The 16,916-nt window shown below is 39.8% G+C and overlaps 2 protein-coding genes across 3 annotated transcripts in view; one reads left to right on the top strand and one right to left on the bottom strand.

Annotated features, from left to right (window-relative positions):
- The window catches only part of ttc17 (tetratricopeptide repeat domain 17), a 24,956-nt gene extending 16,230 nt beyond the window's left edge, over positions 1 to 8,726 (bottom strand). The window contains exons 1-11 of one of the 2 annotated variants that reach the window (XM_019886533.1): positions 8,523 to 8,725; positions 7,965 to 8,054; positions 7,194 to 7,363; positions 5,885 to 5,996; positions 5,073 to 5,204; positions 4,520 to 4,629; positions 4,265 to 4,412; positions 2,997 to 3,136; positions 1,241 to 1,401; positions 948 to 1,060; positions 388 to 540 (exon numbers count right to left, since the gene is read on the bottom strand). In XM_019886533.1, the coding sequence (XP_019742092.1) occupies positions 388 to 540; positions 948 to 1,060; positions 1,241 to 1,401; positions 2,997 to 3,136; positions 4,265 to 4,412; positions 4,520 to 4,629; positions 5,073 to 5,204; positions 5,885 to 5,996; positions 7,194 to 7,363; positions 7,965 to 8,054; positions 8,523 to 8,693 (1,500 nt within the window). In that variant the 5' untranslated portion in view covers positions 8,694 to 8,725. Of the gene's footprint in view, positions 1 to 387; positions 541 to 947; positions 1,061 to 1,240; positions 1,402 to 2,996; positions 3,137 to 4,264; positions 4,413 to 4,519; positions 4,630 to 5,072; positions 5,205 to 5,884; positions 5,997 to 7,193; positions 7,364 to 7,964; positions 8,055 to 8,522 lie in introns of both variants that reach the window. The other variant, XM_019886534.1, reaches the window with a different exon arrangement.
- Positions 8,727 to 10,122: 1,396 nt separating this feature from the next.
- On the top strand, positions 10,123 to 16,220 carry traf6 (TNF receptor-associated factor 6). The gene is made up of 8 exons (XM_019886540.1): positions 10,123 to 10,185; positions 10,774 to 11,084; positions 12,040 to 12,190; positions 12,839 to 12,997; positions 13,115 to 13,186; positions 14,453 to 14,530; positions 14,623 to 14,943; positions 15,346 to 16,220. Exons 2-8 carry the CDS (start codon positions 10,774 to 10,776, stop codon positions 15,940 to 15,942), a joined length of 1,689 nt encoding a protein of 562 aa, XP_019742099.1. The 5' UTR covers positions 10,123 to 10,185; the 3' UTR covers positions 15,943 to 16,220.
- Positions 16,221 to 16,916: the final 696 nt, after the last annotated feature.

Genomic DNA, 16,916 nt, shown 5'->3' on the forward strand with positions numbered 1-16,916 from the left:
AAAAAAAAAAAAAAAAAAAAGAAAGGAAAGGCGGCACGGTGATCAACTGCTGAGTACGTTCGCCTCATAGTGTAGAGGTCCAGGGTTCAATTCCGGGCTACGGCCTTCGTGTGTGGAGTTTGCATGTTCTCCCCGTGCCTGCATAGGTTTCTCTGGGTACCTCCCACATTCCAAAAAACATACATGGTAGGCCAATGGAACACTCTAAATAGCGTGATTGAGAGTGTGGATTGATGTCTGTCTATGTGTGCCCTGCGAGTGGCTGGCAACCAGTTCAGGGTGTACCCCGCCTACTGCCAAAGGACAGCTGGGATCGACTCCAGCATGACCGCAGTCCTTGCGAGGATAAGCATCTCGAGTACAGTCAAGTGTAATTATAAGTCTTGCCTGTGTGTCATCATGATGACTGCTCCAAAGGGCGGCAACAGGATCTTGGTCACCTGACACAGAAGGATGGAGCTGAGGGCTGTGTGTTGACTGATTGGAACTGTGATCAGACACAAGTGCCACACTGGATGCCACTGATATCTCTTCGCCAAACTATGAGGAAAGGGAGGCAAGAGTCTTTAAAGTGTTCATCATTGTACTGCTTAGTTTACTGACAAGCAGGTACCGGTATATAAATATTTTTTTTAAACTCAAACAAATTCAAGAAAAAACAGGGACATATCATCAATAGAGGGTTTGGCGACCCCCCCCTCCCCGACTCACACTTTTTTTTTTTTTTAATATTTGTAAAAAATAAATAAATAAATAATAATAATAATAATAATAAAAATCTGCAGTTGATAAACCACAGGTATGTGGGTGTTCATTGTACATATCTTTATGTAAGCAATTGACACATAACCAAACTTGGTCACAGTGGAGAAAAATTGGACCTTTGTCTTATACAACAGTATCTGTCCAAACAAAGTCAACAAGACAAAACTGATTATCACACTTACTTGGACAAAATGTACATGTTCAAACAGGTCACCACGGTGATAGCGCACAGGCAGATCAAACGAGCAGTGGAGGCTTTGGTGCTGATGACCCAGGCGGCAAATTTGATGGTTCCCTGCGCCAATAACATACTTACGATTTAGATTCAAACAATTGTGTTTATACGAAAGCCCAAAAAGGTTTGTTATTTTTCGCTTCAACTGTAAATTTGCTGTCAAATGCCACAACATGCAATATCATTACTTTGGCCTACAAAGTTTTATGTTTGAAGACAAACTTTCAATGAGCATTTTACCAAGTTGGGCTTCTTTGGCCATTTGGGTCTCATGGATAATGTTGTGCAGGATCTGCTCTTCCTGCAACAGCTTGTGTTTATCTAGCACCTCCTGCTGGCGAAGGTAGTGGTCATGCTGCTTTTGGTATTCCTTGAGCTCATTCAGGGTTCGCTGCAGTGATCTATAAAAAGAGCCATAATTACATATGCATATAACACCAAATAGAATAGTTGTCATCACTAAAACGCATCATTGCCCACTTGTGTTTTCACATGATTGTATATAAAAAGAGAAAAGGTAGTCTCTTTCTTGCAAGGGCAAGTAGAGCAGTGCGTCAGTAATACTGTATGTTCTTGTTTGCAGCATTTTGGTGGTTTACTGTTCATAGAGATTGTCTGCAGTGAAGTCATATTCATGCAGTAAACTATTTCATGTAAACCAAATACACAAGATATCATTAGAGGTCGAGGAGTATTGAAATATTACGCTCAATGTTCCGAAGTGCTGTTTACAACTAAAGATATGGTTGTCCACCACTCAAAGTGACAGTAAAATGTAAGCAATTAAAAACGTAATCTAAATGTATTTATAGCCAAGAAGTGCTTTTCAAGCTGAACAAACGGTGGCGGATACCGATTTCAGTATCAGTGCCGATACTGTGCGTCTGTCCTGTAAATAGCACCATATGCAGAAAAGCACCATACACGGATACCAGTTGAACAAGCCTGACATGTCCCTTCCAGACAAGTTTAGTTCACTGAAAAAAAGTACCGGTACTTGATTCTCAGTGGCGCAATACAAATATGTTAAACTAATACATATCATTTGTTTAATTTTTTTCAGAAATCACGGGAAAATGACAACCAACTTGTGAGTAATATCGGGCTAAAACTATTTCAAACATGCTCTCATTCGTTTTTTTTTTTTTTTTTTAAATGCAACTCACCCAAGTTCATAGTTTGACCCATAGCAACGCGCTGAACAACAAAAATGCTTTTGTTCTGCAATCTCAGGCAAGTGACATCATTTACAGAATGCCGAGTCGCCAGTCATCCATTGTAATGCATTGTTGATTACCCCGTTAACTGCTCTTTGCTATTGTTATCGAGTTATTCAGCGAAATGCCTGAGCGCTGTGTGGCGATGCACTGTTCACATTCAGGCAAACAGTTGTTTAAGTGGCCAAAAGAAAAGTATACGGCACGTAAATCGACCAGAAAACGACGAACGATACATTTTCGTGTCACCTGTATGTACTTACATAAAATTAGCATTAGAGATTTTAATTACTATATTTTTCATTAATAAAGGAACGTAAACGACAATTACTGATGCAGTCAAACCTCGGTTTTCAAACGTCTCGGTTCTCGACCAATTCGGGTTTCGACCAAAAATTTCGAGTTTTTTATGCCTCGGATGACGAACAAATTTCGGTTCTCGAACGAACTGAGCGCACTTGAATGCACCATTTGACTCCTCTCGCCTTCCTTACACGAGGAAGTGACGCTTCCTCGGGTAGACGAGGAAGTGCCGCTTCCTCGGGTAGACGAGGAAGTGCCGCTTCCTCGGGTAGACGAGGAAGTGACGCTTCCTCGTGTTGCTTTCCATTGTGAGCAGACGTGTTCAGTAAACATTTTTATTTTAAAAAGAGCGTGGTTTCGGTTTTCGAACAATTTCGGTTTTCGAACAGCCTTCTGGAACGGATTATGGAAGAAAACCGAGGTTTGACTGTAGTTACTTTTTACCTTTGTTAAAATGGACGTGCATAAGTGCGTACCTGTGCTGGGCTTCGAGGCGCTGCTCAAGCTTTTGCTGGCAGAGCACGGCATGCTTCCTCCTTAAGGCCAACTCAAAACCTGGTTGAGCTTGTAATGCTTGCTCATAACACAACACTGAGTGGTTGTATTCCCCAAGCATCTGGTAGGGCAGAGAATATTGGAACAAACAAATGTGTAGATTACAGATCACTTATTAGCTACAGTTTTCATACACAACAGTAAAAAGCCCTATCCTTTCCTAGACCTTGTTTCTCATCTTTTAGTGTATAAAGGCTGACCATTAGTCATGCTGTGTACCTGTCTAAATGCACATGTATGCGCATATCTGATTACACTGACAAAAAAAAAAAAAAAAAACACCCCGCATATTTTTGTGCTAACTTTTTGGCTTTGCAATCCCATTTCATGGAGATGTCTATTAAAGATGACGTCACATCATTGCTGCAAGGAATGAATGAACTGTCTGCATGGCTGAATTACTGTTTATTAGACATTGTATGCAGTAAGTTTCCAATATCCAAGCCAAGTCTGTGGTTTACATTTGGTTTAAATCTTTGCTGAAATAACAGTTTTCTGCGTCAAACCCATAATTTGGTGAAATGTATTGCACTTTATAAGTAAGGCAAATAAAATAAAAAGAGGGACACCAGCACGTCTGCCTCACAGTGCAGAGGTGCAGGGTTTGATTCCAGCTTCGGCCTTCCTGTGTGGAGTTTGCATGTTCTCCCCATGACTGGCTGGGTTTTCACCAGGTACTGTACTCCCCCCACAACCAAAAACATGCCTGGCAGGTTAATGGAATACTCTGAATTGTCTCGAAGTGTGATTGTGAGCGCGGATGGGTGTTCGCCTAGGTGTGCCCTGTGATTGGCTGACAACCAGTTCAGGGTGCACCACGCCTCCTGCCCGAACAGCTGGGATAGGTTCCAGCACACCCGCGACCCTTGTGAGGATAAGCGGATTAGAAAATGGATGGATGACAAAAGAGAATATTGATGTTGATTATTTTATAATTACAATGTTCAGTGTTTTGGTTTTGCAAATCAGTTCCTAAAAGAAATCTTGTTATATTTCGACATGAATTTGCTTTGTAACTTCATTTGAGGTTGTTTTTTTTAATGCCTGTGGAATCAAGAATTGCTCTCCGCAGATTGAGGGTTGTTCCCCGCAGAATCAACACTTGTTGTATTGATAATATTAATTGTGAACCTTGGTGTTTAAGATAAAATTGTAACTAATGCAGTAATATGGTCTTTTTTGAACTTACAGCATAAATATTTCCCAAAGTGTAGTGAATGGTAAACAGGTCCGAGGGCAGGTCCAAGGCAGTGTGGGCTAGAACAGCAGCATCTGCTGAAAAATGGGCGCGGTGCAGGATGTTGGCCATATTAACCAGGGCGACATCCTTGTGATGCCTAATTACACACAAAGAACACGGGAATATGAACATATGTGGCCGCTCTCAAACAAACACACTCAATCAAAACATCCAGCAGGGACCTTGTGATGAGGCTGACGCTACCTAGGGGAAAAGTGCAGAGCCCGCGCCACACAATCCATTGTCCTTTGAGGCTCGTTCTTCATACGCCAGTAGAATGAAGCCATGTTGTACAGCACCCATGATGATGTATTCTGGAACATACAAACAGGCATGATTATTTTTTTGGTTGGATTACTGCCCTGACTTCTAGACCTGTTTTTTTTTCCCACACTGACAGTAGTCCATTTGATAGCTGAACGAGGATGATTATTTTGAAATGGCGCAAGGATAACCTGATTGTACCACATCAGCCACTAACTGACCTTGACTAAATTGAAGTACACTGTAAACACTGTTTTTTCTTGGAAGGATTGCACTCGGCATGCTGAATCAGCAGCAGTTTATGAAAATTCACAATGACAGCAAGTATCATCCTTGCAAACTTAACCCTCCGTCAAACTTAAAAACTGCTCTTTCTGTTTCTGACAAATACAAATGAGAAACATTAATACAGAGAGCTCATGTCTAAGTGCCAAAAGTTTTACCCTTTACATCGTTGGGTCCAAACAAAAAAAAAAAAAAAAAAATAGTTTACCCTCAGTAATGCTTGATGGATGCGATGGCCCACCACATCTATACTGTGGCCCAGTTTGTGTGACAAAGAACCATAAATTGGGTCCTCCTTTGAAAGTAACGGGGAGGTGAGGTTTGCCCTTTCTTGCACACCCTGCAATACACCAGAAAGAATGCAGACATGTTATACGTTATTTTATTACTTTACATGACAGAAAGTCTGCTCGCATTTATAGAACGTAGTTTGCAGATACCAGGAGATTTTTGCCTAACAATTTTGTGCTTCTTAGTAGTACAATTACCTTGTACAAATACGGTGATATTTGGGCTGCATGATCATGGCCAAAATGATAATCATGATCATTAAAATTATTCATAGTGTGAGGAAAACAGCTGTATTTTTGAGTATGCAGAATATGGAGTTTTCATGCATTTTTGGGTCTCCAAAAATGCACATCATCATCATCATCATCACCACCAGCAGAAGACAAAGACAAAGAAAAAAAGAACTAAAAAAATCAACTGGGACTTTGAAGCACTCACTGCCAGGACCCTAATTATAATAATATGTATCATAGTTACATACAGTATTTATATTTATGAATTAAGGGTTCGACAAAAGGTGGATTTTTATTCTTTGTTACCTTCGCTTTTAAAAACTCCCCAAACAAGCTTGGTCTTCTGATCAATAAAAACTTTCAGGAGACAAACCAATTGGACTGCAGCAGTCATGACATACAATGTGCAAATATAGATTTGTTTCACAGTACATTCATTTAAAAATGAAGCGATCCGGTTAAGTGCAACTGATGACAAGCTAACCAGAATACTCACCCTGAGATGCTGGAATGCATGGATACTATAAGGCAATTCCAAAACTCTTGCACAGTCTGGCTTTTCTAGATCTGGAGGCAGTGCGGAGAGTAAATCCACATAGTCTTCGGGGCTACACACAAAAGGGCAGTGGTACAAGTCATTCAATTAATGATACAATTGTTCAGGAAATCAACAAAAACAGTAACTTGTTTTCACAATTTTACAAGAAACTAAGGAGGACGAGAACAAATCATTTTCAAATAACCCATGCTATACATCTACAGGGTGATGCAGAGAAACACGGAACAACTTACAGTATATACAGTACATTATCTTAGTCACCATGCCTTTCAGTAAGTTTTTAAAACTACAAAAAAAAAAGCAATTCGAATTATTAATAGATCGAAATATACGGAACCCACAAATCCACGATTTATCAAATTAAATCCGATGAAATTTCATGACCTGGTTGACTTTAAAATCGCCCAATTAATGTACAAAGTACACAATAACCTGCTCTGCCAAAACATTCTGAAGTTTTTCGAAATTCGAGAAAGCAGCTATGATTTAAGAGGTACCAACTTATTCAAAAAACTCAAAACAAGAACAAACATCAAGCAAAGAAGTGTATCTATCAAAGGTGTTAATCTGTTAATCTGTGGAATAATTTCGAAACGGACCTGAAAATGAGTAAATCGCTTGCTGAGTTCAAAAACAAATTTAAAAAAATAGTACAAACTACCTACATCAATCAGAGTTAAAATGATAAATTCTAAACATTAAATATAATGATAAATCAGAACTAAGTTGATAAATAGAGAAAGGTATTGAAATATCCATTATGAATACAAGAGAAAATTAACACAAGAGTGCCAGGGTGTGTATGTATAAAATCCCGATACAAAGCAAAAGTATAAAAATATCACGGTTAAGGGTAAAGTATGAGCCTTAATGGAGACTTCTTTCTTCTTACTTTCTTTCTTTTCTGGTTGATATAAAAATGATTCAAATAGATATAAACATATAACATGGGGTAGGACTAGATAAGTTCTTTACTTCTTCCTACTCCCTTGAACATAATAACTGTGTTGAATGATGACTAATTTCTCTTTCCTCTTTACTATTTTATTTACCTTATTTTCTGTCAAATTATTACTGTATATGTTTTATGTTCAATAAACAAACAAACAAAACAAACTTAGATGGTGCCCTGAATCCTTTGTGAGTCAGACAACAGTCAGAAGAGTGAACATAACACTGCCTTTCATGACATTCCACGACATTCTTTCTTGAAAGGAAGTGCTTTTCTTTCATAAGCATGGCTTACCGAATATCTTTACTCTCTAAGGAGATATAAGTGCCATCATACAGGTCAAGGTCACCAAGAGGTACTTTGGCCATAATGCAGTCTGCATCCTCTTTGTAGTGTCGCTGTTCCAGTCCTGTGTCTCTGTCCTCATTTTCCTCAATGTGGATTTTCTGTGCCACGAGCAGCTTCTGTTCAAAATTGAAAAGATAGAAACAGTCACAAGTGAGTTAAGTGTTTGAGAGATAATAGCTTTTATTTTAAAGAAACACAGAAACCCCTGAGAATAAATAGCAAGTCCTACTGTGTAAAAAGCCCCAGCAGAACTTGACATCCCCACAATTTTTTTTTTTTTTTTAGAACTGCTGATATTTCTATCTTAGACTATCCTCAGACCACAAACTGCGACCCTCAAACAATTACAATTATTTCTAAATCATCTTATGTCACCCTGAAACATAATCATACTCAAGGTGTGTAAGCATTTCAACATTTGCCAAAGTCTCCTAACATCCACTCCCAACCCAGGCTAAACTTAGCTCCTCCCCAGTACAGTATACAAAGCTTGTCTCTCAAATGAACCAATTCCCGTTCAGACAGGAATTTGGCACCATCTTATGGGATTTTACAACATTGCATATAGAGCAAACAAATCCACAAAATAGGTGAATTTTTAGCAATTAACGGAGGATGTGTTTTAAAAAAAACGTATAATGTTGAATTTTAGGTAGAGAAATACTCCAGATAATTTTCAGTGACAGAGTTATTTGCACACTGTCAAAACTCTCTCACCTCCAGTTTCTTGAGGTAGTCAACCCGAGACTCTTGTCTCATGAAGATCACAACGTCATGCGGATGTTTGAGATTCAAAGGCGAATCAACCTACAACAAGTTGAGTAACATGAAAGTAATTAAACATCAAACTTGAAACAAAATTATACACTCACGATACAGTGTACATTGTTCAGTTGTATCACGTGAGTCTGTTTAAATTCTCTCCCAAGCCTGGCACGTAAACGAAACGCAAGTGTGACTTGTTTAAGCATCATCTTAGTTGATAACAATATAACAGACAGCCCGATATGTTCTGGTCATCTTGACCTCGCTTACCTACTATCTCTCGTGAAGGCTGCGCTTTACTATAAATCGTTAAAGCTGCAGGACGTACTTTCTCAGAAATTTTGACTTAAGAAAGGTGGGCAATCATATTCTGACATCGCTCAAATAAACCAACGAAACTACATTATCCGAACAAAATACATAAATAAATGTTACTGATATAGCTAACATAGATAGCATTCCAAGCTAGCCACCAAATAGAAGCGAGAAAGGCTCAATGAGCTGTCATACTTGCTGTTGTATTTTTCCGTCCTCCGTGACAACCCAGTGGGTTGTAGCTCCTCCGGAGTCCACTATGAGTATGCAAAGTAAAATGAAAAGCTTCCCCTGGAAAAACGTTTTGGGCGAACAGCTGACTCGACAGGGGAAGGAGTCAGGAGTGATTTTCTCGATGTCCGCCATTTTTCTGTCTCCCGACCGCTGTGGCAACAGCAAAACGGCCTCCGACCACACGGTGGCACTCAACTCGCTTTGCACCCCGAGAGACAAAAACAACATTAATGCACCGTTTCAATCCAACTAGACATCACTTTGGCCTCTTATTTTGCACCGATTATTGAGAAAAGAAAAAGTATTCAATCTGTGGCTTCTTACAGATCTGTCTTTAAGCTATAGAACTCAGAAAACTAAAGCAGAAGGAATTTCCAGAATGTCACTTGTTATGCCCTTTTATTGCGCGTTAATACGACAATCTAAGATATAGATCAGATGCTCTTCATTTTTTTAAATGGAAAAATAAAACGCATTGCATTAAAAAAATCTGTTATGCATACATTTGAGATGAACGGATGATATTTTTAATGGTGACTCTTTGAATAACACTTTCAAGATTAACTGGATTTGATATATTTTGAAAAATGCCCACTCAGTTTGGAACTGTAGACTGAATTGTATATTTCTCTAAAATTACCTGATTGAAGTTTCTCTTGGTATGTAATTACAACATTTAAATAATCCCTGTTCGTTTGTCAACCTTCCATAAGCAAGCATTGGCTTTACAAGAACAAATCCATATTATTTGGGTGATTCAATGGTTCAACGGTTAAGGAGTTTTATTTCTTTATCAGGAATCCCTTCAACGTTTTCAGATACCCGTGACACCTAATGTGTTTGCTGTAATTTTTTATGCTCTTCCTTCTTGTGTATCTGTGCTGCGTAGGGGGTGCATTAATTGTGTATGGTTCTGTATTTGATGCTTCTGTTACTGATGTTACTGAAAATATGCTTAAATTCTTTTTGTCATGTCTTTTAGGAACTTATTTGCAAAACCAAAACACTGTGAAGAATCGTGGTTATAAAATAATGAACATCCTTTTCTTTGTTCCTCTTTTTCATCTATCCATTTTCTAATGTGCTTAATTAATCACAAACTATTCATTGGTTTGGTACTTGGCTATAACTTAATCATATTATATGAGGTTTATGATAATCAATACAATACAATATTATGATATCGGATTTAAAGTGATTTATTAGTTTGTGTTTAATGACAAATATCCATCCATTCATTTTTTTTTAACCGCTTATCCACAAGGGTCGCTGGCGTGCTGGAGCCTAACTGGTTGCCAGCCAATTGCAGGCACAGTGTAATGACAAATACAGACATTTATATGGGAATAGACATTTTGAATTTTTAGGTTCAAAATTAGCTCCGTTGATTTTGGTGTATATTCAGAGTCTGACCTTCTTCGGTTCACGAACGGGGCAAATTTAATTTGACACATACAATATGGCAGCCTCACTGACGTATAGCAACAGGCAGACCACGGACTTAATCCGTGGGGTTGACACACTCAGGGTGGCATCTATTCCTTAGTTTATCTATGTTCTGACGTTGATGACGTACTTAAAACAGGAAATGCCGTACAAACGATAAGTTCCCGACTTGCTCAAGGTATTATTTTAATTTAACATGGTATTTGATTCACTATTGTCTGTCTTGGCGTACTTGCAAGAGTTGGGCGCCACTTATATATGCTATGCTGGTTATTAATATACATATATCTTTTAAAAAACTGAATTTGGTGACCACAGCCTGGACTGTAAAAATAACAGTTCCTCATGTGGAAGCTCGATCGCTAGTCCCCATCAAACGCAATGATCTCTGTACGTTTTCATTAATTTTAAGTTTAAACGTTTAGTTTAGACATAAACTAATGGAAACGCATCCAACTCTAACAGCCTACCAATCAAAGGTAAAGCAGAAACAAAATAAACGTGTGATAAACAATCGTACGGTTACCACTAAAATAGTCGAGCCAATCGAATATCCGTCAACAAGTGTTTGCTTATTCATCAGCAAGTCCGTAATTGTTGACTTGCCAAACTTTCCCTAGGTACAGTAATGGAGTGTCTCTGAATGTTGTAGCTGATGTCTTTGAATAGTCAGCAATCTAAATATTGCGCAATACCCTATTTGAGAGTGAGGAAGATAAAATCATCGTATGCCCACCAATTTCCACTTATGTGTCATCCTCCTCAGATGTCTTGCTCTGATAGTCACAAGGGGAGTTTGGAGGAGGTCAGTTATGAGGGAGCTGCTGGTGGCGACCTGTCCAATTGTGCCTTGGCGATGCTGGAAAGGGAACGAGAATCCATACAAAGTCCCACAGGGAGTCCTGGTGCCTCTACTATTCTCTCATCTACTGCCCTTGAGCAAGGGTACGATGTGGAGTTCGACCCACCACTCGAGAGCAAATATGAGTGTCCCATCTGCCTGATGGCTCTCAGGAATGCCATTCAAACACCTTGTGGGCACCGTTTCTGCAAGAGCTGCATTGAGAAGTCAATTCGGTATGCTTTTGTGTTGCTTTGATGTTCAACGCTAATTTAGGCTCATAATGAATTCAGTCAGAGCAGTCTGCCCAAAGTGCAGTTTCCACTGGTTTTAATCAAATTTTAATCAGAGTGCTTTAAGTGTCCCGAAACATATATTTGACACTGATTTGAATCATGTCTACTTTTTTTCTAAGCACATCAGGTTTTGAGACATTTTGAATTTTTGTCTTTAAGTTTGACCCATACAAGCCAGCACATTAAAAATACAATGTTTATGAAAAAAAATCCACCTGCTATTGAACCTCATCCTCAATTCTTAAATAATAGTAGATATAATTCTATCTTACCTATTATACAATTGGTATTATTATTATGAAAACCTGATGTGCTAGAGCAGGGGTGTCAAACTGGGCCGTTATAACTGTGAAACCACGTGAATGTTTTTTTTTGTAATCGCCTCATATTCTTACATAAACAGTACACATCAAATTTATGGCTAACTAGTTTTGAAATCAGAAGTCAGGAATAGTAGTTGATTTGACTTTTGTTCAAATTACTGTAATAACGTAACAAGAAAATGCTTGCAATGTCTCAACCTCATTATTTATTACATATGACAATTTGAAATGTAGGTACAGAGTTTAGCGAGCAAGCGTCATGGAAGTTGACATGCTTGATTTGCTTTCGTGGGCTATATAAAATGATGCGGCGGGTCAGAACCCAACTCCAGGTCTGGAGTTTGACACTAGTTGTGCTAGAGAAAAAACAAGGGCTGATTCGGAATCAGTGCAAAAATAAAAAAAACATTTACTTGCATCTCTGATTTCTGAACTGAAAAATGAGTAAAAATGTGTTGAAATTTGTGTTGTTTGTCATCAGTAGCATGTTTATAATTGTGTCGCAAAAAAATGAAGTTCCATATGTTAATGTACACTCAATCTTGATGAAAATGTTTCTGCATGAAATAAAGGGATGCAGGACAGAGATGCCCCGTGGACAATGAAATGCTGTTAGAAGACCAACTGTTTCCTGATAACTTTGCCAAAAGGGAGATTCTTTCCCTCACTGTCCGCTGTCCAAATGCTGGCTGTATGGACAAAATGGAGCTCCGACATTTAGAGGTGAGAAAATCTGCCATAACACTACATTAGGAAGCCTATACATAAAATAGAAATCTGCCTGATGTAAGTACAGTATTCCTTTCTCTGCGAATGGATGTTTCAGAAGACTTATGGAGACCCCAAGATTAATTAAAATTTCACCGTTGATTTGTTTCCAATTAGTGTTTTCCACGATTGCCTTGTGGGACTTTTCACAGCAGCTCACTAAAAAAAAAAAAAAAAAAAGCATGGAAATATTTTACAACAGTTTAAGATTGAATTGTGTTGTGAGTTAGCAAGTGTATTTGATTCAGGTTGTGGTTATTCCCATCAAACTATTTAGTCATGCCCTCTGGATCAGTCAGTGTTGTTCTCTTGTTTGACATCAGGATAGCATAAAGTAATTCTCGTGAGACTCAAGCGTATTGATCTTTGTCTGAACAACAAATCAGTCAGTCACATTGTTCTGTCAGCAGAAGAGCCTCATGCTCCAACTCTCTGCATAAGCTATTCGATAAACAGTTCAGGAAATGGACGGATAGTTACAAATGATATGAAACTGTTTTTGGCTATTCCCAACAAGGCTTGGTTCCTACCCCCTGAGAAAGGCCGGGAGATTAGTTTCAACATCTGTACCCATTCCTGGTTTTCTTTCTGTTTTCCGTCCAGAATCATTTGGCACAATGTCCATTTGCGACTGTGCCCTGCCCACAATGCCAACAGTCCGTGAGAAAAGTTTACCTGGAGGACCACAAAACCATAGAGTGCCAAAGGAGACCCATGTCCTGCCCAGACTGTGTTGCGAGCTTTGTATACGAGGAGAAGGAGGTAGTTTTTTTTTCTCTGAACTATTTTTTTTGAAGAATGTTGCCACAGCAAGATTTTTTAAACGTGCATCGCATACCCAAGTCATCATTCCCTTTCAATGTGTTCTTTCTCTTTCAGCTTCATGAGCAGCAGTGTCCCTTTGCAAGTGTTAAGTGCCAGTACTGTGCGCTGGATCTCATTAGAGACCAGGTATGCATATACCACATGAGTAGTGGATGTTTGATTGCCGGTTATCGTGCAGTTTACTTCACTGGTATGGCATTTAGTAGATTCAGTTAATTAAATTATGAAAACTGCTGCCTTTCAATGAAAGGCCAGGTGACACATTGTCATTCAACTTAAATCATTCACCCCGGTGACATAAGGTGCGGTCCAGGGCTCTGTCCTGAGGCCCCATCTACTCATCACCTATCACATTCCAATATGCATTTTTATTTCTATTTGTTCCATATCTCCAGCAAACCCAACTCTTCTCTCCCCACCTCCCACCTTACAGACTGTCTCTGAAACTCTACTATTGGCTTGGTTCAAACTTTTCTCAACCTCAACAGCTACAAAATGAAATTCCTCCTAGTTGGATCCAAATCTGCAATTGGCAAAATTAACAGCACTACCATTACCTTAGACAACTCCGGTTTTTCCCCTTGGCCAGTTTCAGTGTCTGGATATCACCGTTGACAGCACACTATCATTTCAAGCCCACATAAATAAAATTACATAGTCCGCAGAAGCATACTTTCATCTTTCATCTCTGCAGTATTAATCACCTTGGCATGTCCCTCACTTCTTTTTACCCTGTCATCGTTGCTGATAGCTTGGTCACTTCAGTATCGATTGCTACAATTCCCTTCTTTTTGGTCTCCCTCACAAATCACCCATCAACTCGAAGTGGTCCAGATTTTAGCTGCTTGGGACATAACAAGAAGCCCTCCCTTTTATCACACAACCCCATTTTTACATCAGCTATGCTGGTACCGGTAAAATTTAGAATACATTTCCAAGTCCTCCTGCTCACCCCGCCGTACCTCTCAGACATAATACAGATTGCCATCCTCTCTCCACTTCACTGGCCCGCTTGTCTGCCCCATCACTGTGACGAGCAGAGAATTGAGTCGCTCTGCTGCCGTCCTCTGGAACACAGCACAACATGGACTCCATTTCTCTATTGAAAGGCATACTCAAAGCACAGCTGTTCGGAATGCCATACTCTCCCAGTCTTGTTTTTGCAACGGATGTTGTGTGTTTTTAATGTTGCACATTGATTAGTGTATTTGTGATTGTATGGTGTCCCTGTGTGCTCTAAAGGTGCCTTTAAATAAAATGTATTATTGCTATTGTCATTAACACAATGGGGAGCAAATAGAGATGAACCCCTCATGTGTTCATGTGATTTAGCAACAACTGGGCCGCTGAAATGCAGTTTAAAAATGTAAGTCGAAAATGTTTATGTTCCAGATGGACTCTCATTGTGATACAGATTGCCCTAAAGCCCCTATTGCCTGTACATTTAGCACTTTTGGATGTAAGGAAAGGGTAGGTGATGCAACGTCAAACATCTCACAATTTGGAAAATCTCTTGGTGTTCCTTATTCCAACACTTTTTGTCAAACTGTGGTTCTTTATAGATGCAGCGACACAACCTGGCTCAGCATATGCAGGAGTTCACGCAAATGCACATGCGTTACATGGCGGAGTTCGTGCGATGCCTTAGCTTTAATTGTACCACACCAAAGTCACTTTGTGCTCTTGGACCTTCTGTTTCATCTGATGATCAAGGAGCAGCAGCAGCAGCATCAGCATCATCTTGTAGGGGAAATGCAAGCGGTGGCAACAGCTGTGGCCCATGCCACCCCAGCGAAGAAATGCAAAGGATCCGGGATATGGACGGACGATTAGTAAAACAAGATCACCAGCTACGTGAGCTTGTCATCTTAGAAGATACTCGGGTATTTTCATATTTTATACATGAGAGACTTGCAAGGTTCAGTTTTTATGCAATAATGCTGCTTTAAGCAATAGGATGAGTTAAGGAGTTTGAAAATTATGGTACACAGTACCTGTCATGAAGCATGCTTGAGGTAATGAAGAGCATGTAGAAAGCATGTCTACCACCCAGTTGAGAGAGATTCTGGGTTAGCATGTTCTAACTGTGCATGTTAGGTTAAGTGGTTGCAGTAACTGAATACTCTGATTGTTCATGTGATGCCATTGACTTGTAACCAGTCCAAGGAGTACCTAGCTCCTCGAGCACAAATTCACCCTCCACCATGAACAAGCCTTGGTATACAAAGGAAAGCAGGAATCATGTCAATGGTTGCCATCCCACGATTGCTGTTTCCTTTCCACAGGTAGGTCAGCTTGCACAGCTCCAGAGAAGAGTAGCTGTGCTCGAGGAGACAGTGAAGGAGCTCGAGGCACAGCAATGTCACGGCATCTTCATCTGGCGTCTCAGAGGTTTCTCGGCGCACCTCCATAACCAAGAAGCAGGCCTGCCGGTGGTTGAGCACAGCCCGGGCTTTTACACCGGTCGACCGGGCTACAAACTGTGCCTCCGCCTGCACCTGCAGACCCCCAATGCCCCACGCTGTTCCAACTACATATCCCTCTTTGTCCACACCATGCAAGGAGCGTTCGATGGACAGCTAAGCTGGCCTTTCCAGGGCACTATCCGTTTGGCCATTCTCGACCAGGGCCCCGACGCTCAACATCATATGGAGGTGATGGAGACGAAGCCGGACCTTCAAGCCTTCAAGAAACCCACAATTCAGCGGAACCCCAAAGGGTTTGGCTATGTGACTTTCCTGCACTTGCATCAGCTGAATCAGCGAGCTTTTGTCAAGGATGACACCCTCCTCATCCGCTGTGAGGTAACGCCACGTTTTGACGTGTTTCAGCGCGAGGGACCCACAGTGCAGCCGAGAGGTCCTGAGGCTTCACGCGACTAACTCATATTGCATGTGGGTCATGCTTAGTTTTCTCAGACTGTGTTGAATGTGCAAATGTGCTGGTATTTATTCCAATTTTTCAAATATCCGAACAATTCTTCGTACTTGTATTAAATTTTATTTTAATCAGATTGGAAATAGTCTGCATGTATGCACATTTTTTAACAAGCACATGTTTATTTCGCATTAATAGGTTTGGTTATTGATGTTGATTTTCTGCCAACAAACTGACTGTTACTACCACATAGTACTGTGGGGGTTTTTGAAACTTTTTTTTTCCAATTACCAGCACATGCGGAAAAAACAATATGTGTATAATCCATTGTAAAGATCCCTCCTTTCTCCCTCGTGTCTTGAATATCGGCTCACACTGGCGCTGGATGAACACGACTGAGTCCATAATTAGAATAACAATTAGGGTTTTTGACTGAAATGTATTACTGTGTGTGTGTGTGTGTGTGTGTGTGTCAAGTTCATCCCAATATTGTCATTTATTCCAAAGGATTAATAACTCCAAAATGTGCCTTTGCATTTATTTATCCTGTGGAGGTTATTAAAAGGAAATGACTAAATAATCGATGATGATTAGTATGGATGTGCATTGTTTTTAATTCGGTGTCCAATGTGTTTGACAAAATGTCAGATGTTGCAGATGTTGTTCGCCCAAAGCCTGAAATAAAGATTCCCGTCATCTACTGGCCCGGTCCTGATTCCCTGCGAATAGTGAGAGTCGACTGAACTCATTTTCACAGCATAATTTTTTTTTTTTTTAAATTAAATTGAAAATTCATTTTTCTGTGCACATTTCATTTGCAATCTGTGGCCAACATTCAGCTGGTATTGGCAATTGTTACCCAATTAGCCAATGAATGAGGACAAATATACAAAATAGAATGCCTATGTTAGTGGATACAATCGTTTGTAGAAGCCCTTGAACCAAAATTCTGTCGTGAATAATAAATTATTTTAGTTTT

This window comes from Hippocampus comes, unplaced genomic scaffold, assembly GCF_001891065.2.
Source record: "Hippocampus comes isolate QL1 unplaced genomic scaffold, H_comes_QL1_v1.1 scaffold261, whole genome shotgun sequence".
Taxonomy (NCBI): domain Eukaryota; kingdom Metazoa; phylum Chordata; class Actinopteri; order Syngnathiformes; family Syngnathidae; genus Hippocampus; species Hippocampus comes.

Bases quoted from the DNA above. Each gene is read 5' to 3' on its own strand.
- traf6 (XM_019886540.1), top strand. From the start codon at position 10,774: ATGTCTTGCTCTGATAGTCACAAGGGGAGTTTGGAGGAGGTCAGTTAT. The intron at 12,191-12,838 runs GTGAGAAAATCT...TTTTCCGTCCAG, and splicing joins TGGAGCTCCGACATTTAGAG to AATCATTTGGCACAATGTCC. The intron at 14,531-14,622 runs GTAGGTGATGCA...GGTTCTTTATAG, and splicing joins CTTTTGGATGTAAGGAAAGG to ATGCAGCGACACAACCTGGC.